This window comes from Aythya ferina (genome assembly GCF_964211825.1).
Source record: "Aythya ferina genome assembly, chromosome: 4".
Lineage (NCBI taxonomy): Eukaryota > Metazoa > Chordata > Aves > Anseriformes > Anatidae > Aythya > Aythya ferina.
Genome location: NC_140300.1, coordinates 1,917,055 through 1,932,966, shown reverse-complemented (window position 1 = coordinate 1,932,966; position 15,912 = coordinate 1,917,055). Strand labels below are relative to the sequence as shown.

Sequence of the window (15,912 nt, the reverse complement as noted above, 5' to 3'; positions counted from 1 at the left end):
GCCTGAGTTTTGCAGCCCGCCGCAAGTTTTGTCTTCGAAATCTGGCTTTACAGATGGAAGCCGACAAGAAATGTTCCTGCGACTTTCTCCCGGAGCCAGCAGGCAGCCCGGCTCTGCACCCAGCTGTCACGGGCGGGGTGGCTGTCGGAGCCCCCCCTCCCCAAAATCTCTCTCTTTTTGCTTTCCAGCTCTGTTTGCTCCGTGGCAGAGGGCTTCGTCGCGTGTTCGTGTGTCCCCTAAAGCAGGAAGAAATGTCAATGTTGACTTAACAGCCGCTGATCTGGGGAAGCAAATCCTCCCCCCCCCTTCCCTCTCCTTCCCCAAACCAGTGAAACGCGAGTTGTCAGTCTAAAGGGATCTGGTTAGATTGATATCAGCCAAAGAATTGATATTCTTTCTGGTATTTAACCAAAAAAGTGATAGTCTTATGTCACTCCAAATGTGGTTTGAGATAAACAGATTCTCTCCCCTCTGTTGTTATAAAACATTCAGTGTGTCAACATTAGGGATTGTATCAATTATCTGGCTCTGGCTGCGATGGGAGGGAGGGGGATTTCCCTGGTATAGAGGCTGAGAGATTTGGGTTGCCATCCATCTTCGTTGCGGAGCCCCAGTGATTTTCCTTTCCTGCTGATTTTTACTTCTGGGAAGCACGGAATAAAACCTTTAGAAAAAAGAAGAGTCGTGTTATAAGATACCAGTCATAGCCACGGGATTTTTTCCTCTTTTTTTGCCTTTTCAGACAGTGTTAGGGCTCCAAGCAGCGTTAGACCCTGCCTAAAAGAAAACAAGCCCTAATTACACGCTGTTCTCTGGGATTAGGACTGATACCGCATCGCGAGGAGAGGGTAAGAAGGGCAGCAGGGTCCTGCGGGGTCAAAATGAGGTTTAAGCCACGCGAAACCCTGTCCTGGGTGCACAGCTGGGCCAGCAGGCAGCGAGTGCTTGCTGCAGCACAGTTTAATTAGGGGAAGCAAACCATTAACTCTGAGGACAAGGTACAAGGGCAGCACTGGGGACGTGGCCGTCAGCAGAATTTGTTGTGGGACCAGGTCTTTGCCCATCATCTGTCCGTTCCTGGGGGTGGTGTTTTTGTGTTTTCACACAGCAACGCAGAAAAAGGCAAAAAGGGAGGCGGTGGGGGAGGTCGGCAGCCTGCAACTGCATCAGGCTCGTTGTGGGGGCAGAGCCCGGTGCCCAAATTGATCGTGGAGTCTCCTTCCCTGGAGATATTTGAAAGATTTTGGGACACAGGCCTGGGTACTGCTCTAGGGGACCATGCCTGAGCAATGATTTGGACCTGATGACCTCCAGATGTCCCTTCCAACCTCAGCCGGTCTGGGGTTCTGTGAAGGAATGGGTCAGACAGTATCTGTAATGAAAAAGGAACAAGAAATGAGAAAATGCCCTTCTCTGTTCCACTCTGATCCTTTCTCGTGCTGGTACAGAGGGTAGGTGCCCTTTGGGGTGCTGTTTTGGGCTGTGTATCCCAGTTTCTGCTCCTGCTGTGGATTAAGGCTCGGGTAAAGCCAGGTTCACCCCTTCCCTTCCCACATAAACTCAGTGACACCATGGGGCTCCCTCAAACAAACATGGCCAAGGGGCTGTGGGCACAAAGAGAGGCCAGACAGAGCAGTGATGAGACATCACGGGGCCTCAGGGCTGGCAGGAGCTTCAGCAGAGCCCCTGACCCACCGTACGGCCAGCTGTGAGGGTTTATACGACTCGGTATTGCTGTGGGATATCACCCTTGTGACAGGCACGGCGCTGGGTCCCTGTTCTGCCCGGAGCTGCAAGAGAGATTGGAGATTTAGTGAAAGGGATCGGTGCCAAATTAGCCTAAAAAATGGAAAATGAAACTGGTTTTGGAGGTGAAAAGAGAGCAGCCACGACCATGAAGCAGAGCAGCAGCATCCCCACAGCAAAACCTTCTGCTGCTTTTCCCTTTATAGCTAAATCAATAAATAAACTCAGGGATATTGTTTAATTTCTCTTTTGCTGCAAATCCTGTTTCTGACCTGCTCTGTAATCTGCGGCTGCACCGAGCCTTCCTCTTATACCCTGACCGCATTCCCTGCTTCATCTGCATCTTCGGGGTCGCCGCCGGCTCCCTGCTCTTCCTCCGAGAATTGCTTCTAATCCTCCAAACAATTTCAGCGGCATTTGAAGGGCCGGGCGTTTCTGATGCCACTAATCTAGAGAAGAGGATTCCGGAGACTGCTTCGTGCGCACCCCTTCTGCTCCCAGCCCCACACGAACCTCGCCTTTATCTCCCCAAATCGTAATACCGATGAAGCCGATAAGTAAGCCTGCATCAGGGTAAACTTATTACTCGCAGGTTTCCCATTCTTTACTTTTAATCATATATTTTAGAGGTCAATAGCAATTGTTAGGCTCCCATCAAAGCACGGATATTATTTTCCGAGGGATACGATGAAACCTGAGGGTTTTTTTTCCAGAGGCTTTTGAGCTTGCACCTTGCTTTGTGCAATTATTTTCCCAATTTCGGAGTTAAGGCGGGTGCCTGCTATCCACGTCACGTTCCTGGGCATCCTCTGTCATACTGTGGCTGCTGTGCATTTGGGTGTAAATAACACTTTGGGGTGAAATTTGGGAGAATTGGGCTGAAATGTGAGGTGTGTGTACTTTTGGGGAAGGAAAAACGTAATTCTGTCAGGCGGGCGCGGGGTGTTGCCTCAGGCTGGTTGCTAAATCCAACAGTTCTCCCTCAAAAAAGGAGAAGAGGGGAGAAGGACTGAAATATCCTTATCCTGTGCGTGGCCCTTGGCGCACTGCTCCCCCCAACCAGTTCTGACTGGGCAAACTGGGACCTCTCCAGTATGAAAGGTGTGGGGCGGACATCTGAAGGGTTTATGCCACAGCTGCTTCACCACAACCCCTCAGCTGTTCCTCAGCACCTCACACTGCCCAAAAACCCACGTCTTTTTTAATGGTTTTAATGGCACTTTGCGAGCGCCACAGCTGAGGGGAGTCCGCTCCGAGCACCCCCCCCCCCCCCCCCTCAGGGCTCCCCTCAGCTTCCCGCCCAAACCCCGCGCCCCGCCGCGGACTACAACTCCCATGCTGCCCCGCGCCGCCGCGAAGCCCGGCGGTAGTGGAAGGGAGGGGGGTGGAGGGAACTACATTTCCCATCGTGCCTCGCGGGGGCTGCGGTGGGCCGCAGCCAATCAGAGCGGCGCCGCCGCAAGGGGCGGGCCCGGCGGCGGGGGAGGCTGTTTAAAGTGGCGCCCGCAGCGCGCGAAGGGAATGGCGGAGCCGGCGGACTACCCCCCCTTCCAGCTGGGGAAGCCCCGCTTCGAGCAGGTACCGGTACCGGCACCGGGCGGCGGCGGCAGCGGGGCGGGCGCGGCGGCGGCGCGAGCGGACCCTCACGGTGCCCCCCCCACCCCCCTTCTGGGGGGCAGAGCCCCCTCCTCTCCCCTTTTGGCTTCAAGCTGCGCGCTGATTGGTCAGCGCCCCGTCTCCCATTGGCTGGCGCCGCTGTCGCTCAGAGCCGCGGCGCCCCGCCCCTTGGCAGGCGGTGATTGGCTCGTCCCGCCGTGCCCCTGTGGCGAGGGGGGGTGGGCGCGCGCTTGGGGGCCCCGAGGTCGCGGGTTCGAGACCCGGGTGGGGACGGAGGGGGGAATAGGGGCGGGGGTCCCTCGGTGTCACCCTTTTGGTGTCACCCTCCTGTCCCCACATCGTGGTCCCATGTCCCCAAACACGGTGCTGCGAGGCTGGGCCCGGCCCCGGTAGGGCTGGCTGAGAGCCCAAGGTTGTGTGGAGGTGATGGGCAAAACGGTGCCCGGAACCACCCCCCCCCGCCGGTGTGAGGCGATTAATCTGTTAAAATAATAAAAACATGAAGTGTGAGGGAAATGTGGAGGTTTTTTAGTTATTTATGGATGAATTCTGCCAGGAAAGGGGTTTCTGTGAGGGGTGGTCAGGCCTGTGTGGGGTTTTGGGGGGTCGTTGGGGAGCTGCGCCAGCGGGATCCTGTGGGGCTTGGGGGTGTTTCAGCCACCCCAAATCCTGTGGGATAAAAGGCCTTAAAACCCCCCTGTGCCTGTAAAGGTGGCGATGAGGAAAGCTGGGGCGGGTTTTGGGGCAGTTTGGCTCCCACACGCCCCAAAGCTGCCGCTCCTGAGGTACCCTCAGCCCCCCCACCATGGTGCAGCTCACGCCTGGCTTTTGTGGGGCCGTGTTAGGGTCTGCCAAGGCTTCTGATAAGGTTTCCAAACCCACACAACCCATTGTACGTGTTCCCAATTCCTCCCCGGAGCGGGGCGAGGCTGCCACGAGAAGGAAGGAGGCATTGCGGTTCCTGAACTGTTCGCTAATATGTGTCCCATCCCTACCCCATGCTTTTGGGGAGCTCTCCAAGGGGACTTCCACCCCACTATCCACCCCAAATCTGCACAGGACCGCACTTTGCCAACCCTCTGACTCACTAATTGCAGATCCCAAAGCTCGGCTTGACCAAAGCCACCCGTTTGGGTGGTGAAATAGAAGTCCTGTTGCTGTTTTCATGTGTGGGGCCAGGTCTGCGTGCCTGTCCCGGCCACCTTGCCTTTGGGATCTCCCTTGGGTGCGGGACAGGAGGTGGTGCAGGGACCCCATGGGAGCCACGAACACTCTGCACAAACCCAAGGGATGCTCAGGCTGGGGAGACGGAGCTTTGTAATAAGGAGAAGAGGAGGAGGAGGAGGAGACACTACTCCCTTCTAGACACCACAGATGATTCGAGGCACACTTGGCAGCGCGTCAGGCACCGAGCCGGTGCATTCTGTTCATTAAGGAGCGACTGTCACTTGTAGCAACATTTAGAAAATGTTTCGAGGGCTATGGCAGGATGCTAATGATCGCCTTCGAGCGGAGCTGGCCTCTCTCCCCAACCACCACGCCGGGGGGGACGTGGCCACAACGCATCCAGGCCGCCCGGTTTGGGGTCTGGCAGCTTTGTGGGGTCACGGAGCAGGAGAAAGAGGTCAAATCTGCCCCCGTTTGGGTCCCTGACTGCAACATCCCGACCCATCCTTGGGGCGAGCTGGTGTTTATTTCCCCACGGGGAACCTTGGTCTCCAGGGCTGCGAGCTGGTGCTGGGGAAGAATGCCCCTGTGAGACGCAGGGTAGCTGTGCGAGGCAGCTTTGTCCTCACGAGGGTAAAAAAACAAACATAAAAAAAGCAGGGAATTTGCCTCAGAGAGCAAATTCGGTGTTCTGGGATTGTGGTTGTGTGGAGAGGAGGTGATTTCCTTCCCTCGCTGCGATCCAGAGCCCTGGTTCGGGGCTGGAGGAGCATTTAGGGCAGCTGATGGCAGGCACACATCCCCAGCGTCGCCCTGGCACTTGTTTCCCCTTCTCCCACCTCTTGCTTTGCAGCTCGCTTGTTTTTCCTGCTCTTCAGGCAAGTCGCATCTGTCGAGTCACATTTTTGGTTGCTTTGCTGGGAGCAGCTTTTGCCTCCCAAGGGAAGCAGGTTATTTTTAGGTGAAAGAAGAAATGAGGACATTAGGCTTGAGAACGTGTGAGAAGGGCTTAGTTTTCTGACAAGTCATTTTAATTTGTTAATCGTACTCTTTTTTTTTTCTTTTTTCCTTTTTTTTAAAGAAGGGATTTGCTAAGTGCTCCCTCTCTTTGAGCCAAAACATCAAACGCAAGCTCCCAAAGCTCCAGGGTCTCTGCCTACAGCCCAGGGCTCCTGCTTCTGCCCAGCAAATTAAATGCATCCTCCAGCAGAAGAGCTGAGGAAACCTTTCCAGCAGAGCTCTGCATAAGGTTCGGGCTCAGTGGTTCACCAAACAGCAGTGTTAACTGCTGCAGGCAGGTCGTGCAAGCTAAACTTTGGGGTTTTTATTGGGGTCAGCCCCCTAAAAAGCATCACGAGGCTGTCCTGGCTGCTGCAGGGAGGGCTGCAAGGTGCGCAGAGAGAGGTGAGCTGATTTCCAGGCTGAGGTGAGCGTCCTCGACAAGTCACCCGGGTGTCATCCTTGTTGCAAAGCGGATCTGAGATCTTTTAGGGGAAGGAGAGGGAAGTGAAGAGGAGTAAACTGGTGGCACTGCGATGTCAGCGGCGCTGCGCTGATCTCGGAAACATCTCGTTAAGGGTGTCGGTGCTGAAGATCATCCCCTCCTACTCTCCCTGTTCAGGCAGCGGGAGGAACCAGGGCTGTGCTATAACACCGTGAAGTTACACAGAAATTCCCGCTCCGGCTTCCCAGTTTGAAGTTATTTTCCACTGAAGATGAACGAGAGCACCACGACAGAGAAGGGATTTTCCTACAAGGCTACAGGAGGACATTTCAGGCTGGTTTGTGGCTGTTGTAGAGGAGAAGAGGAAGTGCAGCCACCTTTGGGTTTGGTGTTTGGCTGCTGACCTCGTAGGATCTGCCAAAAAAAGCCTTCCACGGGCTCTTCTACACCTCTTTCAACCAGGGCTGGAGTTTTGAGAGGGAGTTGGCTTCTCTGCGCCCTGTGCTGCAAGGTGTAAACCCTGCCGGGTGCCTGGCACCCCAAACCTCTTTGTTGGGAACCCCTGTACCTCGTGGATTGGGTTGGGTTGGGCAGCTGAAAGCTTTTCCTAGCGTTTGGGAATCGTGTAGGGCTAAAACAGCCCAGGAGCACACTGCTGGCCACGAGACAAGTCCACGAGCTGCAGTGCCAGCCGTGAGGAGGTGAAAATGAAGATTCGCCTCTTTGCCTTGGGGCTGAGGACATCTAAACCCTTGCCTGCTGCTGCAGGTGAAGATGCAGGGACAGATTCTGGGCCCTTAAATACCCTAAAGTCAGCGTTGGGGTGTTGTAGGGCTCCATAGCTTAAGCCTGGATCTGTAATTGGGGTGGATCATAAATGTGCATGCAGTTTCACAGCCGAACCTTGCCTGCACGCAGCTGCTCGGTGGCTTGTATTTTATAACATGTATTTTCTTTGCTTTAGCTTAAATCTCCTCCTAATTAATTTAAAGCTGACCTAAGCCTGAATTTTAGCTAGAAAAAGAAAAAAAAAAAACAAGTCTGCATGCCGTTTGCTCTGGCTTAATTAAATCCCTTTGACGATCACTCTGTAATTAAGTGAGTAAAGGTGTGCGCGTCCCCCCTTTTTCCAGCGCGGGGTTTTGAGGAATGCCCCCTTCTTTAAAGGCAGGTGAATAAGGAGTGCTTCCTGGTGGTCACTGACCCTTCTCTCCAAATTTCTAGAGCCTGCAGGGAGCGTTTTGCTTCTTCTAGCCTTCGTCCTGGACTCAGCTGGATCCTGCAGCACAGCGACTGAACGGAGCCGGGGCCGTACCGCGCTGCCGTGCCGTGGCAGGGAATTAATATTCCCAGAACTTCATTTTGCGTGCAGGCTGGTGAGAAGCGCTACCGAAATAGCCCCGATTAATCACAGGAAATTTGCGTTATGCAGTTTTTTTTTCCTCCCAGTGACAGTTTACTACAGCAGATGTTGCAGGAATAAAGTGGCAAGCGAGGCGCTGGGGGTAGCCAGGAGCTGAAGGTCAAGCTTCTGCGAGCTCTGTCCCTGGAAATAATCCTGTTGAGAAGCAATAATCCCAAATTGTTGAAGTCTGGGGCTGCTTGGTTGAAGTGTGAAGCGTGGAGGGAACGGAAATCCCCTGCTGTGCCTCGTGGGATGAAGGAAAAAGGGTCAGGTAGGGGAGGGGAAAGGAAGCAGTCCCTGGATGATTCAAAGCTGAAGGAGGCACGGCAGAGCAGGGAGTGACACGGAGAGCTCTGGCATGCAAATAAAGTCAAATTCCCTCTTCTTAGACCTTGCAGTAATTAATGAGCAAGTGTTTGCCAGAGCCTGGTGCCAGGTTGTAGCTGGGGGGAGAAGGGTGAGCCGTGGCTTGGCAGGACTAGCAGGGTGCTCCTTGGTGAAGACCTACAGGGATTTGTGATCCTCACCACGGGCAGGGATGTGCCACAGCAGCTGGGTTTCCCTTCCATGTCCTGCTCCCAGCTCGCAGCAGCAGCATTTTGCTGAGATAATTCTGTTACAAACCAGCAAACTGGGGCTGCTTCCCGCATCCTAACACCCCTCAACTAACAGAGCTTAAAAAGCAGGCACGTGCTCGTTAGCAGTGGCAGAACTTCAAGAAGTTGCAGAAGAAAAGTGTGACAGCCGGGAACTGCAATCCTCTGCTTCTCCTGACATCAGGTTCTCATTTTTCCCAAGGCTGGGGCTTTGGGTGAGGCATCCCTGCTGCAGAAGCCCCAGGAGGCATGGCAGTGTCTGCTCTTCTCTAGCTTTACACTAAACGTTGAACAGATTTTTAAAAATAATAACTAGAAAAGAATAAGAAAATTATTTCTGTGATACATCTCTGAATTTATTTCTTCCAAGTGTTTTAAACCACCTTGCTTTCTTTGTAGGGGCTTCTCCTTTCCCCTTAGCTGAGCCTGAAAGTCCCGTAAGGAGGCTGAGCAGTCGGTGATCCCGATCGCTGAGACGAGCTGAGTGCAGCAAAGAGCAGCGACACGCAGAGGATTTGCCTGCTGTAGGAATTTAATCAGGGAGGTGAATGCTTTCCAAGCTGAAGGAGTTTTGACATGGTCTTATTAACTCCTCCTGGCTTCTATTTATGATTAAATTCGATGCTGCCATCGCGGGAAGGCAGGGAGCAAGCAGGCAGCGTCAAACATCAGCGTGTCCCTGCAGGTTAAGGTGCTTTTTTTGGGCTTTTTTCCTCCCCAAGTGAAGTGTTGGGATTGTGACAGAGCCCTCCTTGTGCGCGCATGTGAGGGGGAGAAGCAGCAAAGTGCTTTTTACACCAATTAAATCCTTTTTTTTTTTTTGATTAACAGAGCTGCTCTTTAAAATCTTGGCCCGGACGTGGGAGTAGCTGAGGTTTAACGCAGCAACGCCTCCTTGGAAGGAACTGGGATGAGAGACAGCGGGGCGAGACGTCTGTAAATACCTCACCCTTTGCATTTTTGGGGGCCGTGGAGCCCCCAGACCTGGTGGGGACACCACAGGGCCCCTCTCCAGCAGGGTGCCCAGCCCCACGTCCCGGCGGCTGCTGCAGCTCCCCCAGGAGGAGCCCCCCAAGCTCTGGGCAGCCTCTGCCAGGGCTCCGGCACCCCTGGGCCCAGCAGTGCTGCCTGAGGGGCAGGGGGAGCCTTTGGGGCATCCCTCCCTGCTGGTCCTGCTGGTTGGGGTCAGGAGAACAGGGCTGGGAGGGCTTGCCTTGAATTGCCACGCTGGAGATTTAACCTCAGTGGTTACACAACTCAGGAGGAAAGGGGAGGCTGCAGGTGCTCAGTCGGGTCTTGTTGCCTGCCCTAGGACAGGCTCCACCTCAGCAGGGCTCTTTTTGCATCCCCGGAGGTTAGAGGTGTTCCCGGGAGCTGGTTTCTGCCTCGTGCTCAGCCCGGGGAAGAAGCACCTCTGCCAGGAGGGTAACACAACTTTCCTTCTGGAGGAAGACACACAAAGCCAAGCAGGAGCCTGCAGTGGGAAGACGGGAGGAAAAGGTGCTTCTCTGGCCTCCTGGGACTTGAAAGATCTTGAAGTCTGGGGCTTTTCTGGAGTCTGTGTGCTCACAGGCAGGACTGGTGGCTGTAAGCATTTAAAGGAACTCTCAGCAGCTCCGTGTGATGGTGCTGGGTGCTTTATTCTCCAGTTTTCTTGCTCAGGACCTGGCTGTGCCATCCGTGGCCCCACTCAAGTAGCCCTTCCCTTGCCCCTGGACTTGTCTGACACAGAGCAGCCTGCTTCAGGCACCACCTGGAGACGGCTCCCTCATTTTGGGGTGAGACCGGAGGCTTTTGGGGCTCCCCGGTGAGACCACAGAGCGCAGGACGAGCAGCGGGAGAGGGGAGAGGACCCGTGGCAGCACGAAGGGAGCACCGGGCAGCGGTGATTGCAGGGCACTGGCACCCGCAGAGGTTTTTGTGCTGAAAAATCCCAGCAAGGTAGCGAAATGCCAAGCTCAAAAAGCTGGAAAGTACCAGAATTAGCGTTAATTAAATCAACGCTAATTAAAAACCACTAGGCTTTTTTTTTTTTTTTTTTTCCTTTTTCCTGAAGTTCCCTGAAGCTGTTTGTGCTCAGTCGCAGGTTTTTTTTTTCTATTTTTTTTTAGTGCAGGACATGATTTTAGTGCAGGGATTTGTCTCCCCGCGGCTGTCGTGCAGAGGCATCCCGAAGCCCAGGCTCAGCACCGGTCTCTCGCCCTCCCCTTTTCTCTGTGATTCCAGATTCAGCAGCTGTTTTGCTTCGGAGCACGTTTCCCATTCATTTTTTACCCTTTATCAGCTTTATTCCACTTGGTCATCAGTTCTTCTTCTCCCTAGGCTGTGAGGGTGTTGGGAGCAGGGAGCATTGCCCGACACGAGCGTGGCGGGGTTGAAGATAGGTTTTTTTTCCTCTCATTCTATAAAAACCCTACCAATTATTTTGTTCTGTGTGGTGTCTGCAACGTCTGAGCGTACTGCAGGTTGGGAACGTGTTTAATTGGATTCTCTCCAAGCACGCAAATAGGAAGGAGCCCAAACCTTCAAGCTTTGGTTGTTTTGAAAATCGTGAAGGTTCACAGTTCGTCTTTTTACTCCGTGTTCGTGCAGGCTGGCGCCGTGAAACCCAGCCCTGATTTAGCACCTGGACAGTCCTGTAATGAACTAAAGGCATGGAAGTGGCTTTTTGCTCAGTCCCATCTCTCACCTGGCTCGTGAGGAGTGGGGTGAGGAGGAGACCCCAGGGGCTGGGGCTTCCTTCAGCAGCATCGAGCCGGAGCCTTGCCCCTTCCAGCCCTCCTGTCGTTATAGCAAACAGCTTTTCTGCCATTGCTTTTCAGCTTCAGCATAGTTATGCGGAGGAAATAAGTTATTTTTTGCACAGCAGATGAAAGGCAGTTTGTCACTGAACACATCTTGTTTGTTCTTCTCTTCCAGACTTCGTTTTATGGCAGATTCAGGCACTTCTTGGACATCATCGATCCGCGCACTCTCTTTGTCACTGAGGTAAGGTGTACGCCCCTTGCTTCCCAAAAAACACTCTTTATTGGGCAGGTTTGGATTAAAACCAATTTCTCCTGTGAGCAGCAGTGGTAAGGAAGCCAGGTTTCCAGTGGGTTTGTGTCTCGTGGCTGATTGATTGCCTGGCCAAGCCCTAACAGGGCTGAGCAGCAGCTTGCTGTATTAGCCCCTGGTGAATCCACACAGCTGATCTGACCCAGTGCCAGATGCAGGAAAAATTCCCACAAATTTGAATGGAAAAAAAAAAATAGGTGAGTAGAGGAGAGAGCAAACCCTAACGCTTCGTGGAGGACGTGAGCTGGGTGGGCACAAGCCACAGATTTTCAGTGGCTGCTCAAGAAGACCTTTTCTGAGCAAGGTGTAGTAGTTTTTCCTTAGTTATTATCCTGTTTTTAACAAGCTTTAGAGTCCCTGGCCTGTTTATTTTTCTTTTAGTGTGGCCCAGCATTATTGAATTCCTCCACTTTCGTGAAATCATGAATTAATTGTAAGAAATCCCCTAGAAGACCTATTTCTGCTGGTGGTTTTAAATCCTGCCTGACGGCCAGATTTTTTTTCTTTTTTTTTTTTCTCTCTCTCTTTTTATTTTGCCTGTTTCTCAGAACACTGGGAGCTGATCTGTCCACTACAGTCATTGATGGACTGAGTCCAGTTCCTTACACACTAGAGAGAGGAGGAAGAGATCTGCTGTAACTTTAAACAATTCTTATTTTTCCCCAAATCAGCTAGCTTTTTTTTTTTTTCTTTCCAAAAACACAAGGCTAAAATGTGCTGTGCAGTTCTGAGTATCTTTTGGAGAGCTGCAGACAGTAAAACAGCTGTTTTTACGCCACCAGACTCACGATTATACTTCCATTTGTAAAAGCACAGGTTCAGATCAAATAGAAAATCAGCTTTCAAAAGCCACCATCCTTGACACAGAGCTCAGCGTGGGGAGGTGGCCTCTTTGAAAAGAACATTGTGACTCAAGAAAGATGCTGCTAGCCCTCATGTGTCTTGAAGTGAATGAATAAAAATCCCAACCTGAGGATCCAGGGTACTTTGCAGATTCTAGAGCTATTATTTAGGGAGGATGTGAGCACAAAGGTCAGAATCCAAACCAATTAACTGCACGTTGAAGGCTTGGTGCTGCTGTTACCTTAGCAGAAACTTCGTGTTAAGAGCAACTAAGTGTGTGGTGGAGGTGTGAGAGCGTGGGAATCCTGCACTGTGCACTTGTGGTGAGGCAGAGGCTGTTGGGTGTAACTTGTGAGCCTCCTCTCGCCCTTCTCATGCTTTTGATTCTGAAATGCAGAAGCTGATGCAAAAAGCCTGCACCAGGAGGTCTCATGGAGGAGAGATTCTGCTGGTGGGATAAAAGATGCAGGTGATTCTGCTCACCTTTCTCCTGGCCATCTTTTTGGTGTATTGTATTATACATTTTTATTTTATTTTCTTGTTCTCTTTTTGGAGGAAAGTTCTGTTGGGTGGAGATAATCCATCTCTTCTGCTTGGATAAATTTCTCTTAGTTTAGGAATGTTTTATGTGTAATAAAACCCCATTCTCAATAATTCTCAATAATCCTCATTCTCAAATCTCCATTTAAATCTATCACATGTTTATTATTATTATTATTATTAAGGTGGCTAACCCACTACACCCAAACCAAGACCAAACTCTTGGTTTTTACAATGCCATGAATACAGAAAAAATACAGAATTCTCAAACCTACCTCTTGTGTGTCCCCAAAGTGGGGAGATACATTTGAACTTGACTGAGTTAGTGCTTCTGTTTCTTGCATTTACACTTTAGGTTGAAGAAAATCTCACGTGTTCCCATTTGGGATGGATTTTACGCTGTGGTTGTGGCAGTATGATGAAAAAGTTTAAGTAGTTTGAGCACTGGAACTCAGTCTGGTCTCGCTGTGTACCCCAAACCCGTAACTCTGTCAGTGTTTCACTGTCAGTTCTGCTCCCAGAATGAAAACAGCTTGGTTAGGATCCCGGCAGGCTACCGTTTTCTCATGGTTTCACAAGAAATCATCAATTTCTTACTTTCAAAGGGCTGAATCTCGTCTGCATTTGAGGGCAATTACCTCACTCCTGCTGCTTGCTCAGTGTAGAGGATGTCTTGAATTTGGGTAAGCCATCTGCGAGTTGGATAACTGCTCTGGACTTAAAGGAGATGATCCCTCCTTTAGCTCAGCTGCGTGGTTTTCAACCTTCCCACTGTTCCCTTGTCAAACTGTTGGAAGTTTCTGAAGGGGTTGGTGAGGTTGCAGGTGAAGGGCCATCAGGTGGCATCATTTAATTTTTCCAGAGACTCTGTTGACACAATTCTTCTGAAGAAGGCGAGATGTAAGAAAAAAAAAGAGGAAAATCCTGGAAATTCAAGCAGTTCTGGACCCCAAACAGAACCCCAACAAACACGAGAGGTTTGGTTTCCTTCTCTGGGATCTAAACCTCACGGCTTTGACATCCGTGGTCTTCAGGAATGGCTTGGTGGCTGCCCAAGGAAGGGAATACCCTTGTCCCTTTCCCTTGGGGGTCTGAATTAATAACAGAAACTCTTCAGGAGACCTTCTGCCGTGCATTTTGTGAGCCCTTCCTCCCCGGGGAAGCATCTTGGCCAAGCAGATGCCAACACCTGGGGGCTCGGGGGGCACCTCCCCGAACAGAAAGCTGCGTGGCTGGGCTCTGCGGATCCGAGCTGGCGCTTCGAAACGCTTCGCGTGCGTACGCGCGGAGCTGAGAGCTGTTTGGTTTCACTCGAGAACCGAAGTGGCAAATTAAAAATCTAAAAGGGTTTGATGAACCAGCAGCCGCTGACGGAGAGCTCCTTCCCCTGACAGATGGCTGCATCGCTCAGGCCCGGGCTTCTCGGGGAACAAATCAATTGCTGTTTGTCTTGGAGGAGCTCGCTGGCAAATGGGGGGAAAAAAAAAAGTAGCTAAATGAGTCTCTAATGAGAAGGGAGGTTAATCCCGTGGAAAAGGCTGGGGAATGTAATAATATATATATATTTTTCCTGTGTCCTTTTTTTTAATTGCTGCACGTTGCATCATCGCATCCTACTGGTGGCTGTGCTCTGGGGAAGGAGACAGCGATTCCGCGGAGTGGGAGCAACCCAGCACGGCGATATCAAGTATAATTAGTCTCAATGACAGTCCTCTCTTACTCATTTATTCCTTTTTAATAAAGCAAATTCTGAACTCGGTTAAGAACTTCCTCGTCTTTTAGAGGTTCTTAAGCATTCATCCTCAAGGGATGCGTGCCAGATATTGGAGTATTGAAGTCTGAACTCACAAAAAGCACGTGCTTGTGCGGGGTAGGGGCAGCTGAACACCGGTTTCTTTGGGTTTATATTTAGGGGTTTCTGGTAGAACAATATCTGTAACTCACCTACCAATTCCACTTGGCTTTCTGACTGCATAGGATGTTGCAACGAGGCACCGAGCTTGTGTCAGCATGGCCTGCGCTCCCTGAAGAGGAGTTTTTGCGTGCTAATCCATCTCGTGGCTAGCTTTCTCATCATTTCTAAATCATTTATTTTGCAGCTGCAAAGTTGCAGGCGTTTCCAACCAGCAGAAAATGTGTCACTGCAGAGGTCAGGCCCCGCCAGGCCCGTTGCTGAGACCACGAGAAACCCCTGGGTGGGTGCGACGCCTGCTTCCCAAACGTGTGAGGCTCAAACGATTGGAGAAGTGCTTTTAATTGCTCCGTAATTAGGGTCCATCGGGAGAAGCAGTAGGGCCCGGCAGGTATTTTTACAAGGCTAACTTATCCCATCTGACATCAGCCCGGACAGACTGTTAACGCTCTGCGGGAAGCTCTTGGTGGGGAAAGCTGGGGATCTGATAACGATGCAGAGCAAAAGTGAAAGGAGGATGAATCCGAGCTGCGTCTTATCTGCTTTTCCTTGATCTCATTGTTCAGAGCATACATCTACAGAGCGCCGAGCATCTTGCATTCCCATATTTGGGTTTAAAATGGAAGCAGGATTAGATGTATGTTATTTATACGAACGATACCTTCTTACTCAGCAGATTGACTGTCTGTGTTTATTCAGTGTCACATCTGCTGGCTCTACTTGAACAAAAAGTTTCTGGCTCCTGTTGTCTGTCACTGTAGATCCAATACAATAGGGCCAGCTGGAGTCAAGTCTGCCGTATGTATCATCCCCAGAGCAGTGAGACGGAGCCGGGAGCTGCTGAGCCGCCGATGGCAGAGCACAGCTGGATTCCCAAATCCCGCCTTGAGTTTGTGGTGCCGGTGGCCAGGAGCCTCTTCCTTTGCATCGAGTGCCAGGAGAGTCGTGGCTGGTGGGATCCTGAGCTCGCAGGTAGGCTGTGGTCAGCGTGGGGCTGGCACCAGCACCAGCACTGATCGAGCAGAGCGAGGCTCAAGGTGTCCCAGCGAGCCCTGTCCCATCACTGGGTCGTGTCTTAAAAGGCTGGAGTGCGAAGCCCGACGCTTTCTCTCTCTCTGTTGATTCTGTAACAGCAATGTTGTAGTGCTTCTGGCATAATGACTGTTATTCTGGTCTCTCTGTGCACATATGGGGTTCTGGAGGCAGCTCTGAGCCATGTGTAGGCATCAGCTGAGCTCCAAGAGGAGAGGAGGCGCCGAGCTGGGAGACGGAATCGGCGTGCCCTCGCGCACAGGGGGCAAGGTGGAAAAAAAACAGGAGAAGAGCTCTCGTGCTGGAAGGAGGTGCCTGATACGAATATATACATTTACACACGTGTGCAGTCTTCTGTAGGACTCAATGTGGTTGTCCTCTACCTCACCAGAGCGCTGAAGCCACGAGGGATTTGGGGATGCCACCGACGGATCGCTGGTGGTGGCCATCAGCTCGGCATGGTGGAGGCTAAGGTCCTGCTGGCATCTTCGGGTTTGTTCTTTCTCCTCCTTTCTTTGGAGCACCAAACCGAGCCCCTAGTAATGTGATCCTT

At 51.7% G+C, this 15,912-nt stretch overlaps 1 protein-coding gene across 6 annotated transcripts in view; it reads left to right on the top strand.

Annotated features, from left to right (window-relative positions):
• Positions 1-3,065: 3,065 nt before the first annotated feature.
• The window catches only part of SFXN5 (sideroflexin 5), an 84,269-nt gene continuing 71,422 nt past the window's right edge, over positions 3,066-15,912 (top strand). For 3 of the 6 annotated variants that reach the window (XM_084517740.1, XM_084517743.1, XM_084517742.1), the window contains exons 1-2: positions 3,188-3,324; positions 10,895-10,963. In XM_084517740.1, coding sequence (XP_084373866.1) covers positions 3,268-3,324; positions 10,895-10,963 — 126 coding nt within the window. In that variant the 5' untranslated portion in view covers positions 3,188-3,267. Of the gene's footprint in view, positions 3,325-10,894; positions 10,964-15,912 lie in introns of all 6 variants that reach the window. The other 3 variants (XM_084517739.1, XM_084517741.1, XM_084517744.1) reach the window with 3 other exon arrangements.